Raw genomic sequence first — 18,369 nt, 5'->3', positions numbered from 1 at the left:
AGTACCTACCCCAGTACCTGTCACCTGGGAGTTTCTCAACAAATAGCTGTTTTCAAAAAAAATCTTTTTAAGTAAACTGTGATCCTGAGGGTCCAACTCAAAATATATTTTATGGTTCTGCTCTGTGAATGATGCCATATGCAATTTAAGAGAAAAATTCAAAACTCAGGACGAAAAACTGGAAAACAATAAGTTAAAGAAATCACTCTGGTGTGTCAGAGAGCCTGTGGACACAGCTGGTAGCTATCAATTATTTGTGATTATTACAGGAAAATCTGGCACTTTCTGTGATCATACACAAATCTGTCATCGTCATGTCCTACCTCATCTTTTACTAAGTGTCAGCAGGGAAGAGAAAGGCCGCTTGGAATGGGGTCTAAAAGAAAAAAGCTGTGATTTCTCGAGGTGCTTAGCTTCTACTTTTTAAAGAAAACACCCATTTTTTTACCTTTCCAGATGTCTCCATGGCAAATTATTTATGCAGTTTCAGGACTAATATGAAGTTTTGATTAAAAATTAATGGAAAAAGAAGACTGGAATTCAAATGCATCTTTAATTTTACTCTTTAATCCTCAGTCCCTGTTCCTTGTGCTAAATCATCCTTTATTTCTCTGCCTGAACCAATTTTGGAAAATTGAATGCATTAGAGCGCCCCCTGGAGTTGCCCTTCTCTGGTTCTGTTGACTGGGCTTGAAGAATGTGGAGGAGGCAGCCCACAGCTCAGGGTAGCTCTTCCCTCTCCCTGGGTTTTCTGGAAGATCTACCAGGCCTACAATAGCCCTTCCCACAACCTGTGGTCCAATGACCCCATTTGGGTCACCATGCCCATTAGTGGTTGCAGTAAGTTAGTTGAGGGAAAATAAGATTTAAAGGACCCCCTAACCTGGTTTTCTCTGTGTGTCCTGCTTGAAAAACCAGACTGGCAGCTAATGAGAGATCAGCTCATGATGGTCTTTGGCTATTCCCTCTCCAGCTCGTATTCATTTCTTATTTGGGGCTGTCATGACATTTTTTTTGGGGGGGGGTACCAGGGATTGAACTGAGGGATGCTCAACCACTGAGCCCCATCCCCAGCCCTATTTTGTATTTTATTTAAAGACAATGACTCGCTGAGTTGCTTAGCACCTTGCTCTTGCTGAAGCTGGCCTTGAACCTGTGATCCTCCTGTCTAAGCTTCCCAAGCAGCTGGGATTACATGTGTGTGCCACCATGCCCAGCTGGGACTGTCATGACATTTTATTTCCTTTCTGCAGAGCCTTTCTGGGAGCCTGGTAACTGGACACATTGCTCTGCCTCCTGTGGTCACTTGGGATCCCGTATTCAGAGACCCCAGTGTGTGTTGGCTAGTGGACAGAAAGTGAGTGAAGCCCTTTGTAATCATCTCCAGAAACCACTGACAGGGTTTCAGCCCTGTAACATCCAGGACTGTCCTGCAAGGTATGTGAAGAACTCTCTTATCTCATACGTACCCACACTTTTCTTGTTTTAAAACACACAGCAATTTGAACATAATGGCTCAATAGCTAAGATTTATTTAGCACTCACTCTGTACCAGACATTCTGCTAAATGCTTGACGTGGATTGTCTCACAGTAGCCTGTGAGATACATTTTGGTTTCCTGTTTGACAGATGGGAAAACTCCCTAGGCCCTACAATTTTAAGGACCAGAATTTAAACTAAAATGGTCTGATAGTCTGATGGTCTAATTCAGAGCACCCCTGCCCCACAGTATTAGGGATATAACCAAGGGGGCACTTTAGCCCTGAGCTACATTAAAAAAAATTGAGACAGGGTCTTTCTAAGCTGCCCAGACTGCCCTCAAACTTGTAGTCCTCCTGCCTCAGCCTTGCACGTCCCTGGGATGACAAGTGTGCACCGCCATGCCCCACCTCAGAACCTTTACTCTTAATCACTACACAAATCTGCTTCCTGCACTCCCAGTGCTTGCTACATCTTTGGGCTGCAGAGAGGCTGATTTCATGGCCTTACCTTGCAGATAAGGCAGTGGACCAATCATCACCTGAGGACTAGTTAAAAACACAGTTCCCTAGGCTTGACCACAAAAATCTTTCTAAGTGATAAATGATACACGTCAGTAATTAGAAAAACTCCCAAATCAAACTTCTCATCTACACTAAACGTGATCCATCTCAGTCTTCCAGATCTCAGTGGCTACCTCCTACACGCCCTCACCTCTCTCACTTCCACCTGTTTTTATCAATTTCCATGGTTACCACTAGAGTCCAAGCCGTCCTTGATTTTTGTCTCCCTCCCTAGAGTACTTTCTTCACTCTATAGGAATATTTTTTAGCTCAATGTGATGTCACATACCTGTGAATCCCAGCAACTTGGGAGGCTGAGTCAGGAGGATCCCAATTTCAAGGCCAGCCTCAGCAACTAAGCAAGACCATAAACAACTTAGTGAGACCTTGTCTCTAAATCAAAAATAAAAAGGGTTAGGGATGTAGCTCAATGGTAGAGTGTCCCTGGGTTTTATCCCCAATATCACATCAACAACCAAAAAATCTTTTAAAATAAATTCATCATGATGGTACTCATTGTTCTTGGGAAAAAGACCAAAATTCCTAGCTTTGGGGTCATGTCTATCTTATATGACTTTTTATCTGCAGTATCTAAAATAGCACCTAGCACACAGTAGGTGGGTTAGTGAATATTTGCTGGCTGACTGAATAAGTGAGTGAAGAATTGAATTTCCTTCATGTACGGGTTTTGGTTACTATTTTTTCTTATTGCTTATCTCTCCCACTCTGGTTATCTGAGCTCCCTCCATACTATTAATTTTTGACCCTTGGTTGTACTGTTTTCTTTCCTGACTCAGAACCTTTATACATACTGTTCCCTTTCTCTTCACTTAATATTTCCATACATTTTCAGGGAAACCTTCCTGACATTAGCTCTCCAAAGTAAGTCAGAATGTTTTTTATATTTCTTTCTTTATCATTTTTCATAGCTCTTACCACAATGTCTTGCTCTCCACTAGACTGTAAATTTTATAAGTAAACTCAGGGCTATTTTTCTCAATAATTTATTTTTAACACTTAGCACAATGTCTGTCCCATAATATGCAAAATGAATTAATGAATGATGAAATATTTATTTATTTTAAAAAATTTTTTAAATTTTTAAATTTTAAAAATAAATTTAATGCCATTTGCCAATTATCTGCTATGGTCTATGACATAGCAGATAATTGGCAAATGGCATTAAAATCAACAGTAAAATATAAGTTAGCAAATAAAGAGCTATTTAATGAGTACAAGTTCTTGGCTGACACAGTTATCAACCTCATTTTTCTTTCTTTTTTCTTTTCTTTTCTCTTTTTTCTCTTCCTTTCTTTCTTTTTCTTTTTCTTTTTTTTTCTTTTTTTTTTCTTTTTTGGTGGTACTGGGGATTGAACCAGGGTGCTCAACCACTGAGCTCCACCTGCAGCCCTTCTTATGTTTCATTTTGAGATAGGACCTTGCTAAGTTGCCCAGGTTGGCCTGGAACTTTCAATTCTCCTGCCTTAGCCTCTCAGTGGCTGGGATTACAGGCATGCGCCATTGGATCCAACACTAACCCTATTATTTAAGGAGAAAATAGAAAGCTGAATGTTATTTACCTCAGTGCCCTTGTGCAAATGCCGACACCATATCCAAATACCTGTGCCTTGGAGGGGTATGGGATGCAGTCACACTATAAAACCAAAAAGTTACCTTGGGGCATGTTCTTATAAGGGCTGTCAGTATTGCAGGCACCCTAACTTCCATGGTTTCCAGGACCCACTGTAATTCTTAAAAGGGAAATCAATGCTAAGAGTCGTCCTTCAAAAAGTCCTGAGTTCAAGCTACAATAATTAAGGGGAGTCTGATCAGAGAAAGGCACTTTATGTCAATTTTTTTTTTTTGCAAAGTGGAGAGAATACACATTGAGAAACTTATGAGCAGCCTTGTTTATTAAACAAGCTGGTTGGGGTTGTAGTCAGTGGCAGAATACTCGCTTAACAAATGTGAGTCATTGGGATATATCTTCAGCACTGCATAAAAAATAAATAAAATAAATGTATTGTGTCCATATACAACTAAAAATTTAAAAAAATAAATAAATATGCCCGAGACTTTGCACATTCCTAGAATAAATAAAGTACTATGCTTTGTACCTATTGAAGACCACAGAGGTCCCTTAATCCCCCAGAATCTGTTATGTCAAGGATTCTTAATATTTATTTTGTTCTTTTGGGATATACATGACATTAGAGTATATTTTGACATATTATACATACAAGTAAAACTTATTCTAATTTGGATCCCACTGTGGTTGAACATGATGCGGAGTTTCACTGGTAGTGTATGAACATAGAAAAATTATGTCTGATTCATTCTAATGTCTTTAAGGATTCTTAATCTTAACCTTCCTGTGCCATGACCCCCTCTGTAAGTCTGGACAAACCTATGAATACCGTCTCAGAATAATGTTTTTAAATATATAAAATAGAATACAACTGGTTATAGAGGACACTAATTATACTGATATACATTTATTGAGATTTTTTTAAAATGTGTGATATGGTAATGGATTTGCTTCTCTGTTGACACACTAAGTAATAAAAGCTAGCTTTACTTTAATCTTGAAGTGGTGATAAATATAAATGATGTTTTGAGATATCTATCACAGTTGTAATGGGATATGGAAATACCCGTGGCTTCTATTAACAAAATCACTGGCATTACTAATACTTCTGTAGCTTGTGGCCTATGTTTTTATCATTAAAGGAAATACTAAACATTAATTAGATGTAATAACCAAGCACATGGTCCTCTGGATAACCACGGACCTCTTGTTTCGTAATATACAAGCAGGTTAGACATCTTGTATGACAAATCACTCAATATCCCAAAGGAGTCCGTGTCCACGTTTCGTCTCCTGTAATCATTAAAGCATGATCCTTAGGGTCAGGTATATCTGTAATCCAGTCCCAGCTCTGTTGTTGGTTTAGTTATGTGATCCTAGCCAATTGACTTAAAAGAATGGGAAGCACATGAAAATCAAATAGGATAACATGTAAATATCTAATAGAGCAAACAGCACATAGGTACTTTAGAAATATTTTCCTCCCCTTGGTTTCAATAAATTAAAATCTACCTTTTTGAAATTTCCACTGATTTTACCCTAACTTCACTGTCCAGGACCACACAAGGGACAGCTCTCCTAAACTTAAAGATGTCTCTGCCCCCACAGTCATGTTGGTCATCTCTAACATGGTAACTCTGCTGCTCCTCTGTGTAAAAGAAAATCTTGAAAGGTTGGGAGTTACCTATACTGCTGCCCCTTCCCATAGGCACATGTGACAGCCCTGAAACAGTTTGTTAGGATTGACTTTTATTTTGGCAAGACAATCTGTAAGGCCTGAAATCCCAGTCCTTACTAAGATCCTGTAGTTTTTGTTCCTAGGTGGTTCACAAGTGTGTGGTCAGAGTGCTCTTCATCTTGTGGTGAAGGATTCCACAGTCGGCAAGTGACATGTAAAAGGACAAAAGCCAACGGAACTGTGCAGACAGTGTCTCCGAGGGCATGTGCCCCTAAAGACCGGCCTCTGGGAAGGAAACCATGTCATGGGTATCCATGTGTTCAAAGGATCATTGAACCAGCGAGCCAGGTAGTCTAGTGTGTGGACAGTACTATCTATAATCACCTCCTTATTTCTAATAATTTGGGGACGGGGTTGGAATCTGGTGTCTAAAATGAATGTATTTCTCTGATCTCAGCATCTGCATTTGTAAATCAGTGTCTCTGTGTTCCAGTACAGAAGTGAACCTTAAAGCAGTGGTGCAATAACAAAACCTCCTAAATAGATCAGTTCAGGGCAGTAGGAATAAGAGCAGCCTTCCAGGAAGGAAGGAGACGAACACGAGTGCTATCTGCACAAAATCTCACAACTCAGATTCCAAGTGCCACTGTTAATAAAATAATAATAAAATGCTCAGGGAAATTTGTTTTTAATGTCTATGAACTCATGAAGAACACATTACTAAGACATAAAGGAAAAGTTGAACCAGTAAAAGGTGTATTACATTCCTGAAAGGAAAATGTCAGTACTGTAAAGATGTCCATTTCCTTAAATGAAATTGTGCATGTCATAAAATTCTAATTAAAATAACAGAACCTTTTTATGGAGTAATTCTGGCATTCATGTTAGAGAATAAATAAGGACAAGAAATTTTTAGAAAAACAAATTACTGGAGGTGTGGAGAGCTTTTTCTCATGCTGTGTCCCAGCAAGATGCAAATCTGTTGTGAGTAGAATTGTTCATTATTGGGGCAGGAAAAGACACAGGGTACATAGTGTAACCACAGCACAACAGACACATGTGAGGTGACTTAAAAGTTCAAAGGCAGTTTATCATAGGGGAAGGAATGGTTTTAGAAAATCGAGGGTTTAAGACTACAAGATTTTTTGAAGAAATTAAAGAAAATCTAAATAAATAGAAAAAGGTATCCTATAGTCATACATCAGAAGACTTAATATTGCTAACAATACAACACTTCCCAAATTTATCTACAAAGACAACAGAATTCCTATCAGAAATTGGCAAGGTGATCTTAAAATTCACAAGGAGAGAGAGGAGAGGGCTTTGGAATAGTTGGAGGATTCAAAAATCCTAATTTCAAAACTTATTACCAAACTGCAGTATTCAAGGCAGTGTGGTACTAGATTATATGTATAAAAATTGTGTGTGTGTGTGGGTATATAGTATATAATATGATCTATATAAACATATATATTTCAATTAAGTAAAGAGTAAACCAATGTATTTGTGTCAATTGATTTTCTACAGGATTAATAAGACTATTCATTGGGGAAAGAATACTTTTGAACAAATGGTGCAAAACACCCAGATATCCATGTACAAAAGAATTAAGTTGGTCCTCCAACTTTACACCACATACAAAAAATTAACTTAAATTGATCAAAGAACTGAATTTAATAGTTAAACAACAAAATTCTTGGAAGAAGTCATAGGATACATCTTCACAACTTAAATGAGGAAATTATTTTTTAGATATAACACCAAAAAGCATAAGCAACCATAATGGAAGTAGATAAATTAACTACATTAAAAATAAAACTTTGTTGCAAAGGACACCATCATGAAAGTAAGCAGACAACCCACAGAATAGCAGAAGATATTTAAATAGCATATATCTAAAAAGGCACTTGTATCTACAATCTATATTATAAACCACAACTCGATAAAAACATAAATAACCCTACTAAAATGTGAACAAAGGACCAGAACACATTTCTTAATTAAAGATACAAATGGCCAATGAGTGTGTAAAAGGATACTTGCCATTGATAACTAGGGAAATGCAAACCAAAACCACAATGAGAAAGGGGTTCATGCCCAATAGGATTTCATTAGTAAGAAATATAGTGAGAATGTAGTAGGGAAACTAGAACCTTCAGATGCTGCTTGTGGGAATGTACAGGCACTTTGGAAAGTAGTCTAGCCGTTCCTCAAAAGGTTAAACATATAACTCCCCTATAACCCAGCACTTTCTACCCCTGGATATAAGAGAAATGAAAATGTATTTTCACACAAAAATGTGTACATGAATGTTCATAGCAGAATTATTATAATAACAAGACAGTAGAAACAACCCAAATAATAACCCATAATTAAGAAAAAGAGGAAGCAGCTGATGAGTAGATAAATCATGGTGTGTTTGTACAATGGAATATTACTTGGCCATTTAAAAATAAAGTATTAATACATGCTACGATATGGATGAACCTCGAAAACAAAAGTGAAGGAAGACAGACATAAGGACCACCTAATGTACAGTTCCATTTATCTTAAAAGTCCAGAATAGGTGAATCTATAGAAACATAGAGACAAAAGGTAGATCCATGGTTTCCTAGGCCTCGGGGAAGAAGTGGTGGGAGGATCTGGGGGTGACTGCTAAAAGATTGTTAGGTTTCTTTGAGGAATGATGATAGTGCTCTAACATCAACTATGGTAAGGCCACTTTAAAAAACATTAAATTGTGCAAATTAAATGGTGAACTGTGTGACATGTGAATTATAGCTCAATAAAGCTGTTAACTAAAAAAAAAAAAAAGAATGGTATGAGAGAAATTGGTTAGCAAATATAAGAAAAGTAAGTAGAATCAGAGACTAAACTCAGAACATGTAACAAAATAAATTTTGAGTTGACCAAGGACCTAAATGTAAAATTAATGAAATACAAATAGGACAATTAGGATAGGTAAGACCATTTCAAGCATAAAACAAAGTATAAGAAAAATTAATAGGCATTATGATTATGTAAAAATTTAAGAACTACACATCCATTTTAATATGTTTTCCTACTCTGAAATCAGCTTAGCACAAGTTTTCATTTTGCTCAGAGTGGGAAAAACCCAAACTTGGCAGTCTTTCACACTTTAAGTGTAGTCATTTCCGGACTGAAGTCCGATCAATTTAAGTTTCCCCTGTCCTTTTCCCTTCTCCCCAGAGGTGGTCTAAGTTTCAGGGGGGAAAGGAAGGGAGGGCGAAGCTCAGTTGTCTTCCTGGCTCTGAGAGAGGGGTCTGTTCTGCAGAGCTGTGCTCTGATCCTCCCTAACTCACCTCGTAACTGGGCTGTGGCTGTCCCACCTCAGTACATCGTCTTGGAACACACAGCCCATGTGAGCTCACAGGGTTCACACCATGTTGTGCTTTTGTTCCAGTGTCCTGGACGTTGCATGGGTCGTGCCGTGAGGATGCTGCAGCATCACACAGCTTGCAGACACCACAACAGCTCTGACTGTGATGACAGGAGGTACTGGCCCCACCCCAGGGCAGCACACAGTCTTCTCTGCCTCACTCAGTGACTAAAACTACCTGAAAATGGAATTGCTTCTAGTTTCTACCACCACTCATAGTTAACAGTTCCTGTTAAGTTATGAATTTTTCCATTCCTTAATAGAATATATTATACTAAAATATTTGTTAATACTATTTGTAATTACAAGTTATTTGAATGTTGAACACAGAGTATTGCCTTAAAGGGAAGAAAGGGTAGCATTGAGAATAGACAGATATTTTTCTCTTTATATACAAAATTGGTTAAGCCTAATAATGTTTAATTTAGGTTTACAGATTAAATCTTCCTGATGTTTTCAATGAACCACTTTGTTCCTCTGTTTAGAAACTGTTTTGATTAGGATGTTGGCCCGATGGTTCAGCAAAAAATAAAATAAATTTTATCTTGTGGAAGAGCTTAAACAAGAGAGGAGTTTGTTTTGCTCTAGAATAAAAGTCTGAGCTAGTAGTGCTGTAGCAGTAGAAGAGGTTTGTTCACGAGGTCATCTGGAGATCCAGGCCCCTTGCAACTGGCAGCTCTACCATCCCAGAGTGTAGTATCCTAGCTAGCAACCTAAAAGCACACTAATCAGGGGCTTGGCATCCTATCATTCTCTTCCTATGTGACCTTGGACTATTTAACTTCCTTTATCTACCAGGTGGGGAACTTGTGGTTGGAAAGTTTTAATTAGTTACCCTGTTGTCAGCACCCAGGCAGCCTGAGTCCTAGAGGATAATCATATCTAACTCTTTCTCCCTTCTTCACATTTTGAGACTTGCTGGAGAAAATGGACTGACCTTAACAATTGGCTTGGTTACATTTTGAGTTTTCAGTCAGGTTTGGCAATGTAGAGTCAGCTGTATTTCCCATTCCCCACAACACAGTTTCAAGCCAGAACTCTTCAAATGTAAAATGTTTGGAACAGCTGCCTTCATTTCAACAGACAACCTAGTTTCCTATTTTGCTGAGAAGATAGAGACCACACACAGATTGATATGCATTGTCCCAGATGTTTAACTTTGCATTCAGAAAGATATATTTGCAATACAAATAAGTACTCCCTACATGGATTGAAACTTTTATCATTTTTCTGATATTTGTGTATTCTATTTCAGAATGTATTGTAGACTTTCCCCCTATCCTGGCTCATAAAGATTGAACTTGTCCTTTTTAATTGTTGCATTTAATAGTCTATTATTCCAATGTTGATGGACATTTGACTGTTTTAATTTTTCCACTTTTACAAACAGATACTGCAGTAAACGTTCTGGAACATATATCTTTACACAAAATTGGTATATTTTTACAGAGTAAATTTTTAGATATGTAATTGAATTAGTAGACATGATCATTTGGATACTATCAAATAACCATCAAAATACCCAGACCATCAATATCTGATACCCCCACTTTCATCCACATTGAATACATTTTCAGTCTTTCAAAAAAAATTGCCAATCCAATAGATTAAAACATTATGTCTCTTTGTAATCTGTACTTTTCTTTCTTTTTTTTTTTGAGAGAGAGAGAGAGAGAGAGAGAGAGAGAGAGAATTTTTTAATGTTTTTTTTTTTTAGTTTTCGGCGGACACAACATCTTTGTTTATATGTGGTGCTGAGGATGGAACCCGGCCACACGCATGCCAGGCGAGCATGCTACCGCTTGAGCCACATCCCCAGCCCTGTACTTTTCTGATTACATTTCACATGCATTTTTAGCTCCTTAGAGTTTTTCTTGAACCCATGTTCTTTTTGTTCCATTTCTGTCACCATTACTCTTGGGCAGGCAACTATCATCTCACCTGGTCCACTGCCATCCAGCTGGTCTCTCTCCGTATAACCATGCTTTTTCCCAAATCAGTCTCCACACTACAGCCTGAGTGAATTTTCCAGGATGCAGATCTGATTATACCACCACCACCTCCACCTAGCTCACTGTTAGCATAAAATCATGTTATAGATTTTCTTGCTCCTAAGAAGAAAATTAACCCAAATGCAGGACTGGGGCTGGTGCTTAGCAGTAGTGCACTTGCCTGGCAGGTGTGGAGGACTAGGTTCGATTCTCAGCACCACATATAAATAAATAAATAAAATAAAGATCTATCAACAATTTAAAAAAATTTTAAAAAAGCAAATTAACCCAAATCCTTAATGTGCCCTATAAAATTCCACAGGCTCAAGTCCGACATCCTCTTCACACCTGTATCCAAACCTCATTCTTCTCTGTCTTACTCCTTGTGTTACAACCCTTCTGTTTTCCTGGGTGTTCTTGGATATTTCTAATCAAAGACAGTAAAAACAAGATCTGGGGTGTGGCTCACTTAGCACACAGGAGGCACTGGGTTCAATTCTCAGCACTACATAAAAAATAAATAAATAAAATAAAGGTATGAGTCCATCTATAACTAAAAAAATATTTTTAAAAAGACAGCAAAAAGTAAGAAACAAAGAATATGAAAAGAAAAAAGCATAGAATGATCTATTAAAAGGTTCAAAACCTTGGGCTGGGGTTGTAGCTCAGTGGTAAAGCACTTGCCTCTTACATCTGAGGTACTGAGTTTGATCCTCAGCACTACATAAAAATAAATAAATAAATAAATTAAGTTATTGTGTCCATCTACAACCAAAAATAAGAAACAGGTTGAAAATCTGATTAAATAGGGCTTTAGACAAAAGATATGGAAGTAAAATAAAAGGGTGGATATTTTTCTAAATAATAGAAGAAAAATTCTTAGAACTGATGGTTGGGGGTCATGTTACCTTTCATTTTCTTTTGACTGTTTCTTCCAGGACTGGCTATTTTGCTTTTATAACCTGGTGCTTTCTTTCATGCTGTTATTATCCCTTGAATATTTGATGGTTTATAGATGAAGGATTAAGTTGATTAATGGTCTCATTTTCCCCATAGATCTTTGCTAATTTGGCGTGCTGACTGTGGGCTTGCCAAAGATAGGTGCAGTGTTAGATTTCCTTTTTAAGTGTCTAGTAAGGAGCAATGGGCAGGCTGGAGAGGCATCCCCCAGTAGCCACAGTGTTACAGGATGTCTTGCAGAGAGTGTCATTAGTCTTTGTGAATGGAGGCTCAGTGTGAGCAGGCTGTCTGCTAGAGACTTCTATAGGTCCAGGGAAGGGTTTAGGAGGTATGACCTAAAAGGGCATGGGAATTGTTAGGGTAAAGACAGTCCCAACTTGTATTAAGAAGACAACATGGGGACCTAAGGAAACATTGAGCACATAGTTGCCCAAAGTGATGATTACTCATCTCAGCCAAGAGTTAGAATCAACCTGGGAAGTTTCTCTGAAATAAGGATTCTTGTTCCTTACTTCAGACTTAATGAATCAGAACATTCTGGAAACTGCATAACAATCTATGCCTTTTCAAAGCTGCCCACTTCTGCCTACTTCTCATAACCCTCCCGGCTTGGGGTTTGCCATACTCAGAATCACCAGCTCCATCTGGCTGGTGATGCAGGCAATTATTTGAAGTAAGAGTGAAACAGGACTGAATAGAAACAAGAAAGTGAGAAAAGCTAGGGTTGCTTTATGATTTTTTCTGACATTTCTACATTCATTTTTTATGTAGAAAAACACATGACCTCCAATTTGTGCATAGTGCTAGTACCCAATCTGTGTCTACCTGGTTCAGGTATTCCCATCCCGGGTCATTCTATCCCTGCTCAGGAGGAAGTGGCCCCTCTGCTGATCCAGCCTGCCATTTGTTTTACTCTGACCTCCATGATCAGTCTCTGAGCTGCCGTGAACTTCCACTTCTGGGTTTGTCTATGGCTCTCTGAGCCTCTTATCCTTTATATTTGGGATGCCCTTGCCTCCCATCAAAGCAGAAGAAATGGTTGTATCACTTAAGGCCTTTTGGACTGGAGATGACAAAAGTCAACTTGGAATGATTTCTGCAAAGAGGGCAAAAGATTTTTTAATAAGACAAGACCAATTAACATGTGTATCTTCTTAAGTGTATTTTTTGAATATTTGTTGAAACTTTTCGGTAGAAAAGCTGATCTCTACATAGGGAGATGGCTGAGGAGTATTCAGTCTCTGCCTTATTATTCAAAGTGACTCAACCTTGGTCCCCTAAGTGTCATATCCACCAGGGAAAACAAGCAGTTAACAGAGTGGGTAACCTCCCCTTTCTCCCTCCCTAAACCTTATGAACCAGTGGGACAGTATGGTTAAACCCTTTGATGGAGACTCCCCCTACTGGCAAATTAAAGTATCGTTTCCCACTATGTGTTAGCTCTCCTTTAAAGAAATTCAGGTTATTGCTGTTTTCTCTGTTTTGTTACATTTCTAGTGGTTGTTTCAACATTCCTTATAGACTTTTATGTCCTGATAAGGAGTCTTTAATATGGATACAAAAACATCTCAAACCTGGCTGCCATGGACATGCCTGTAATCCTAGCAACTTGGAAGGCTGAGGCAGGAAAATACCAAGTTTGAGGCCAGCCTCAGCAACGTAGTCACACCTTATCTCAAAATAAAATATAAAAAGGACTAGGGATGTATCTTAGTGCTTTCCTAGTATGTGCAAAGCCCTGGGTTCAATCCCCAGTACTTAAAATTCTCAAATAATCCAAAGAGATATGCAGTCAGACCTCAGGAAGGACCATAACCAAGAAATGAAAAGCCATTTTTTTTTGTTTTGTTCTGTTTTTCTCTTCTTATCTCTACTGCTCCATGTGTATTTGCTTTATTCTTTGCTGTTTCTTGAAACTTCTTTCCCATCTTTCTGGCCCATGTGGCAGAATGTGGCAATCACTACTCCTGGCTTCAAGTTTATATGTCTTGTCCAGCAACCTCCAAATTCCTAGAAGATAACTATTGACCAGTTCATGTGAGGCCCTCTTCCTATCATCTTTGCAGTAGAGAGACATTCTCATACAGTACAAATATATCTTCCAGAACCCTGCCCAGGACACATAACCCAAAGTGGATCCATTAAGGTGGCTCTCTCCTCCAAGATAAACATTTTCCCCAAATCAGAAAGTATTGAGTTTCAGTTCTATTTTAAAAGCCAGGGGAATCAGAAATAAATTCCTCTTCCCAAATAAATGGTCTTTGGTAGTTTCTGATTAGACATCTTGGTGTGGCCTAAATGTACATGTTAGAGCACTTCTCTTGGCAGACAGGGTTGCTCACATATAAATTTAGACTCATACTGGAAAACGCTTCAAGTGCTTATAAACAGAAAACTCAAAGCTTGTTAACAAATCTGAAGTGTTTTACTGTGGTCATTATAGTAAATAATACTCTTCCTTGCCTAAATTGAACAGCTCCAGCTTATCAGCAACAGCCTCTCTTCTGATGTGTGGGCTGTGGTGTTGAAAGTCAGGGCAAACACACAGTTTGCTTGCTGTGCCTTCTTTGTGAGAGCACATCTAAGCAGGGACTCTCAAGCCCCAGGGAGTAGGGGATGTTCTGTCATTCTAGACTGCATGGCATAGAAGCAGAGGGATAATTCAGTTTTAGATGGAGGACACCCAGAGACCTTCCACCTGCCAGCAATGAGAAGAAAAACCTTTCCAGTGGTGGTGATGCCTTGCAGTAATCCCATGTCCTCTCAGTGATCTCTTCTGTGTAAACTTGAGTGTGAGCTCTCAACTTTGGATTTTAGTGGCACCTATTTCATGCTGTCTCATACTGTGAAAATGTGCTTGCTTGTTGACTCCACCACATATTTTTAAACATCATTTTGGCACTGGGATTATATGTCACCAATTTCTACATCCTCAGAGCCTTGTGTTTGATACACAGAAAGTCTTAAATGTTTATTGAATTTTTCTAAAATAGTTCTTCCCCTTTTTCTCCTATCATATATCTGTGTTGATTTTCAGAATCTTCCTAATATACCTTGGGCTAACTTATATAATTATAGGGTCATTCTCTATGGCTTAAAAACTGTCCATATTCTGAAGTAGACAGAATCTCTTTTCTATGGCCACAATTTTACCATTGCTTTGCTTAGCCAATCATGGACACTTAGAATTGGTTTCCTGGTGAATTGGGTCCTAATTGTCAAAGCCTTAGTATATAGAATATATAGTAGGATAAAAGACTTGATCCTATCAAGAAAGTGACACCCAGCCTCTCCTGTTGATATTCTTTTCCTATTCAGGCCCACCTTTAGGAGGAATTGCACATCAGGAGCCTGCAATGTGTGTTGGCGCACAGGCCCTTGGAAGCCCTGTACAGCAGCCTGTGGCAGGGGGTTCCAGTCTCGGAAAGTCAACTGTGTCCACACAAGGAGCTGCAAACCTGTGGCTGAGAGACACTGTGTGCAGAATAAGAAACCAGCTTCCTGGAGGCACTGTCTGGGGCCTTCCTGCAATGGTACGTACCCCTCCCAGGTGTCACCACAATGTCCTAACCTGACCTTGATGATGTCAACCTCATCAGAGTCACTTCTTGAGAGGCCACTCAAAACAGGTGTGGTGGCTTGGGACAATAGATGAGCTCTTTGATATACCTGCAGCATTGATTACTGCCTTTCCAACAAGCACTGGCAAACTCCACATGTTTCCTTCTACCAGGAAGAAATGTCCTGAACTTTTGTGTCAAATTTAATTGTATGTTATTTTTCTAGAGTGCAGGGGTCCATGACTCTGCCAAAGCTAAGTGCTTCTCTGAGCCCTGAGAGCAGCAGCATGGGCCAGAGGGGCTGTGAGGTTCCCAGGGCACTGAGAGAGGCCACTTGGCTGAACTGAGAAGTGAGTCCACTGCACTTCTGAATCCAGGACAAAGCAGTGGCCCAAGCTAAGGATAGTTTCTTCTCCTCACTCTGTGATCCTAATTTATGGCTTTTCACAAAATCCAATGACTTTTAGTCAGCCTTTAATGAGCCACGTGTTACTGATTCTTTTTCTTCTTTGCAGGCGACTGTGCAGATACAACTCACTACTGTATGTTCATAAGGCACCTTAATTTGTGTTCTCTGGACCTCCACAAACGAAGGTGCTGCCAGTCATGCCAAGAAGGGTAAACTTATGGAGGGGTTGTGATGCTGCTGTGACTATTAAAAAAAAATCAAAGCTCTTTTCCCCATGTCTCTGGTTCAAAAACATGTATTTCCTAAAGACTCTGGATTCCTTGATCAAACAGAGGTTGATGCAAAAACATCCCTGTTAAAATTTTGTAAAGTGAAATTTCCCCAGGGTCGGTTTTTAATTCTACTTCCTGTAAATGATGTATTCCAAGATTAACATAGTAATGTGCCAATGCACTTGGGACTTCATCATGTCTGCGTAATCGGGAAGTCACCAAGATAATGAGCACATCCTCGAATGCTGTGATTTGTAAACTAGCACAGAGTGGTACATCCTGAAGTCTTAGGAAGCACAGCAACTGAGGAAACTTCCTCTTCTCTCAAGTTGTAGAGTTTCAACAAGTTTGTGAAGTATCTACAACTGGCCAGTAGTTGTTCAGATGTTATCATTAATGGCATTTGCAAAGATGCTTAAGTTCAGTCTGTGAAAAAGAGATAATCTCTTGGACAGGCTTATAACTCCAATTGACCCAAGGATTCATGAGGAGGTGGCATCCTGTCCTTGCTCTCGAGCACTCTTGTAAGAAAACAGAGGAAATATTGCTGCCATTTTCACAACTACAGGAATCCATCTGTGACCAAATGAGGCATCTTGGAAATCAAAGAAGAGGGAAATTTAACCTTTTCTACTGATTTTGAAGTATATGCAATGCTTTAAGAACTGTGAATAGAACTTTTTCTAAGCACTATTCTCTTGCACACAAACAGAAAATCAAAGCCTTTTAAACCTAATTTATGCATAAAATAATATTCCTGAGGATTTTTATTTTGGAAAGTTTATAAGAAAGTAATCTAATAAGATACATAATTGAAAAGAATTGTTTATATAAAATAACTGCTTGAGTTGATTTTTCAGTAAATCCAAAGTGAATTAGAGTTAGGCGGGAAGTTACACTTATAGAAGTTGGAATTAGGATTTGGTTTAGGCTTTGGGGAACAAAGGTTAGGGTTAGTTTTCAGCTAGGATTGAGTTAGGTGAGAAAGGAAGTTAAATTAGGGCTAAGGCTGTGCTTGGTTAAGGAGTTGGGCTCAGGGCCAGGTTGGGGCAAGGTTGGGTTGGGTTTAGATTGGGTCCATGCTGGTGTGATAGTGTCAAGGTGAAAGTTAAGTGTGGAGTTAAGTGTTGCCTCTGAAGCAGGTTCAGGCTAGCATTAAATTGTAAACTCTAGAGCTAATTTGGTTATGGTAATCTTTTCCTGGTATTCCTCCAGTTATGGTTTTAGATGGCACAAAACCCCAAATAAATGGTTAGACTTCTTAATGCAATGTCCTGATTGCCTGTCACACGCTGCCTATAGCCTGTTGGCAACAAAGTTTCCCAAGGCAGGTTGTGCTAGATCTAGTTCCTGATCAATAATTGAACTGTGCAATTTTGGCTTTGGATTTGTCTGTGGATGAGCTTGCTGAGTCTTTTTACCATATTCTAAGCACCAGATCTGTTTTGTTCTAACTTCAGCCTCACCGACACTGGGATGAGCACTACTGTATGTGGAGGGTTTAGTGGCTGGAAATGGACAGGGGAAAATGAAGAGGACACACCAGCCCATGAATTGTTAATCATCAGTCACATTTGATTGTTGAAGGTTATTAAATTAAAAGAAAGATCACCTGTAATATACTCTTTGTATATATTTATTATATGACTTAAAGGTGCAATATTTTATTTTGTACAGTATGTAATAAAGACATGGGACATATATTTTTCTTGCTAACAAAGTTTCTTATTAAATTGCTTCACCTTTGTATTTAAAGTTAAAAGATACTGTTTTTCATTTGCTATTGTACTTTTATCACTCAAATGACATTCCTGTGTACTGTATTTTACTACTGTTTTTATGAGAGTTAATGTTTCTCTTTTATGATCCTTAAGCAATTCAGAAATAAATTTACTTTGATTATTCAATGGCATCGTTATATATGCATTGTTATTTGTGTTGTTTTGGGTAGTTTTCAATATTGTCACCTTAGCTGCCCCCTTGTTATTACAGTAGCTACCTTAATGAGTTCAGTGCCCTGGTCTGTCCTTGGAAGTGTGAGGTACAGAATTCAGATCAGACCTCACAGAAATTCACTTTAATTCTTTCATTCCAGTCATTTCCATCTATTGATATGATCACTGATTTTTCTTTATCTTGTTGATGCAATGGATTATATTAAATTGATTTTTGAATGTTGAACCAGCTTTGCATAGCTGGAATAAATTCCATTTAGTCATGGTGCAAATTATTTTTGTAAGTTGTTGGATTTGTTAGGTGTTTTGTTGAGAATATTTGTATCTATGCTCATGAGAGGTTTTGTCTGTAATTTTCTTTTCTTGTAGAATTGTCCTCTGGTTTTGGTATTAGGATGATGCTGACTTCATAGAATGACTTATCATAGTAATACTTACTGTGTAAACTTACATAGTAAAACTTAGTGAGCATAGTAATCAGTTATTTAAAATTCCTAGTTTGATTATTCCAATA

General features: G+C 38.5%; 1 protein-coding gene across 1 annotated transcript in view; it reads left to right on the top strand.

Annotated features, from left to right (window-relative positions):
- The window catches only part of Adamtsl3 (ADAMTS like 3), a 320,152-nt gene extending 302,345 nt beyond the window's left edge, over window positions 1-17,807 (top strand). The window contains exons 26-30 of the mRNA XM_005320199.5: window positions 1,254-1,437; window positions 5,452-5,656; window positions 8,733-8,824; window positions 14,978-15,192; window positions 15,735-17,807. Of these exons, the coding sequence (XP_005320256.1) occupies window positions 1,254-1,437; window positions 5,452-5,656; window positions 8,733-8,824; window positions 14,978-15,192; window positions 15,735-15,841 (803 nt within the window). The 3' untranslated portion in view covers window positions 15,842-17,807. The remainder of the gene's footprint in view (window positions 1-1,253; window positions 1,438-5,451; window positions 5,657-8,732; window positions 8,825-14,977; window positions 15,193-15,734) is intronic.
- The last annotated feature ends 562 nt before the right edge of the window (window positions 17,808-18,369 follow it).

This window comes from Ictidomys tridecemlineatus, chromosome 5 (genome assembly GCF_052094955.1).
Source record: "Ictidomys tridecemlineatus isolate mIctTri1 chromosome 5, mIctTri1.hap1, whole genome shotgun sequence".
Classification (NCBI taxonomy): Eukaryota; Metazoa; Chordata; class Mammalia; order Rodentia; family Sciuridae; genus Ictidomys; species Ictidomys tridecemlineatus.
The sequence above is the reverse complement of the archived record's forward strand: the minus strand, read 5'-3'. Positions and strand labels throughout refer to the sequence as shown.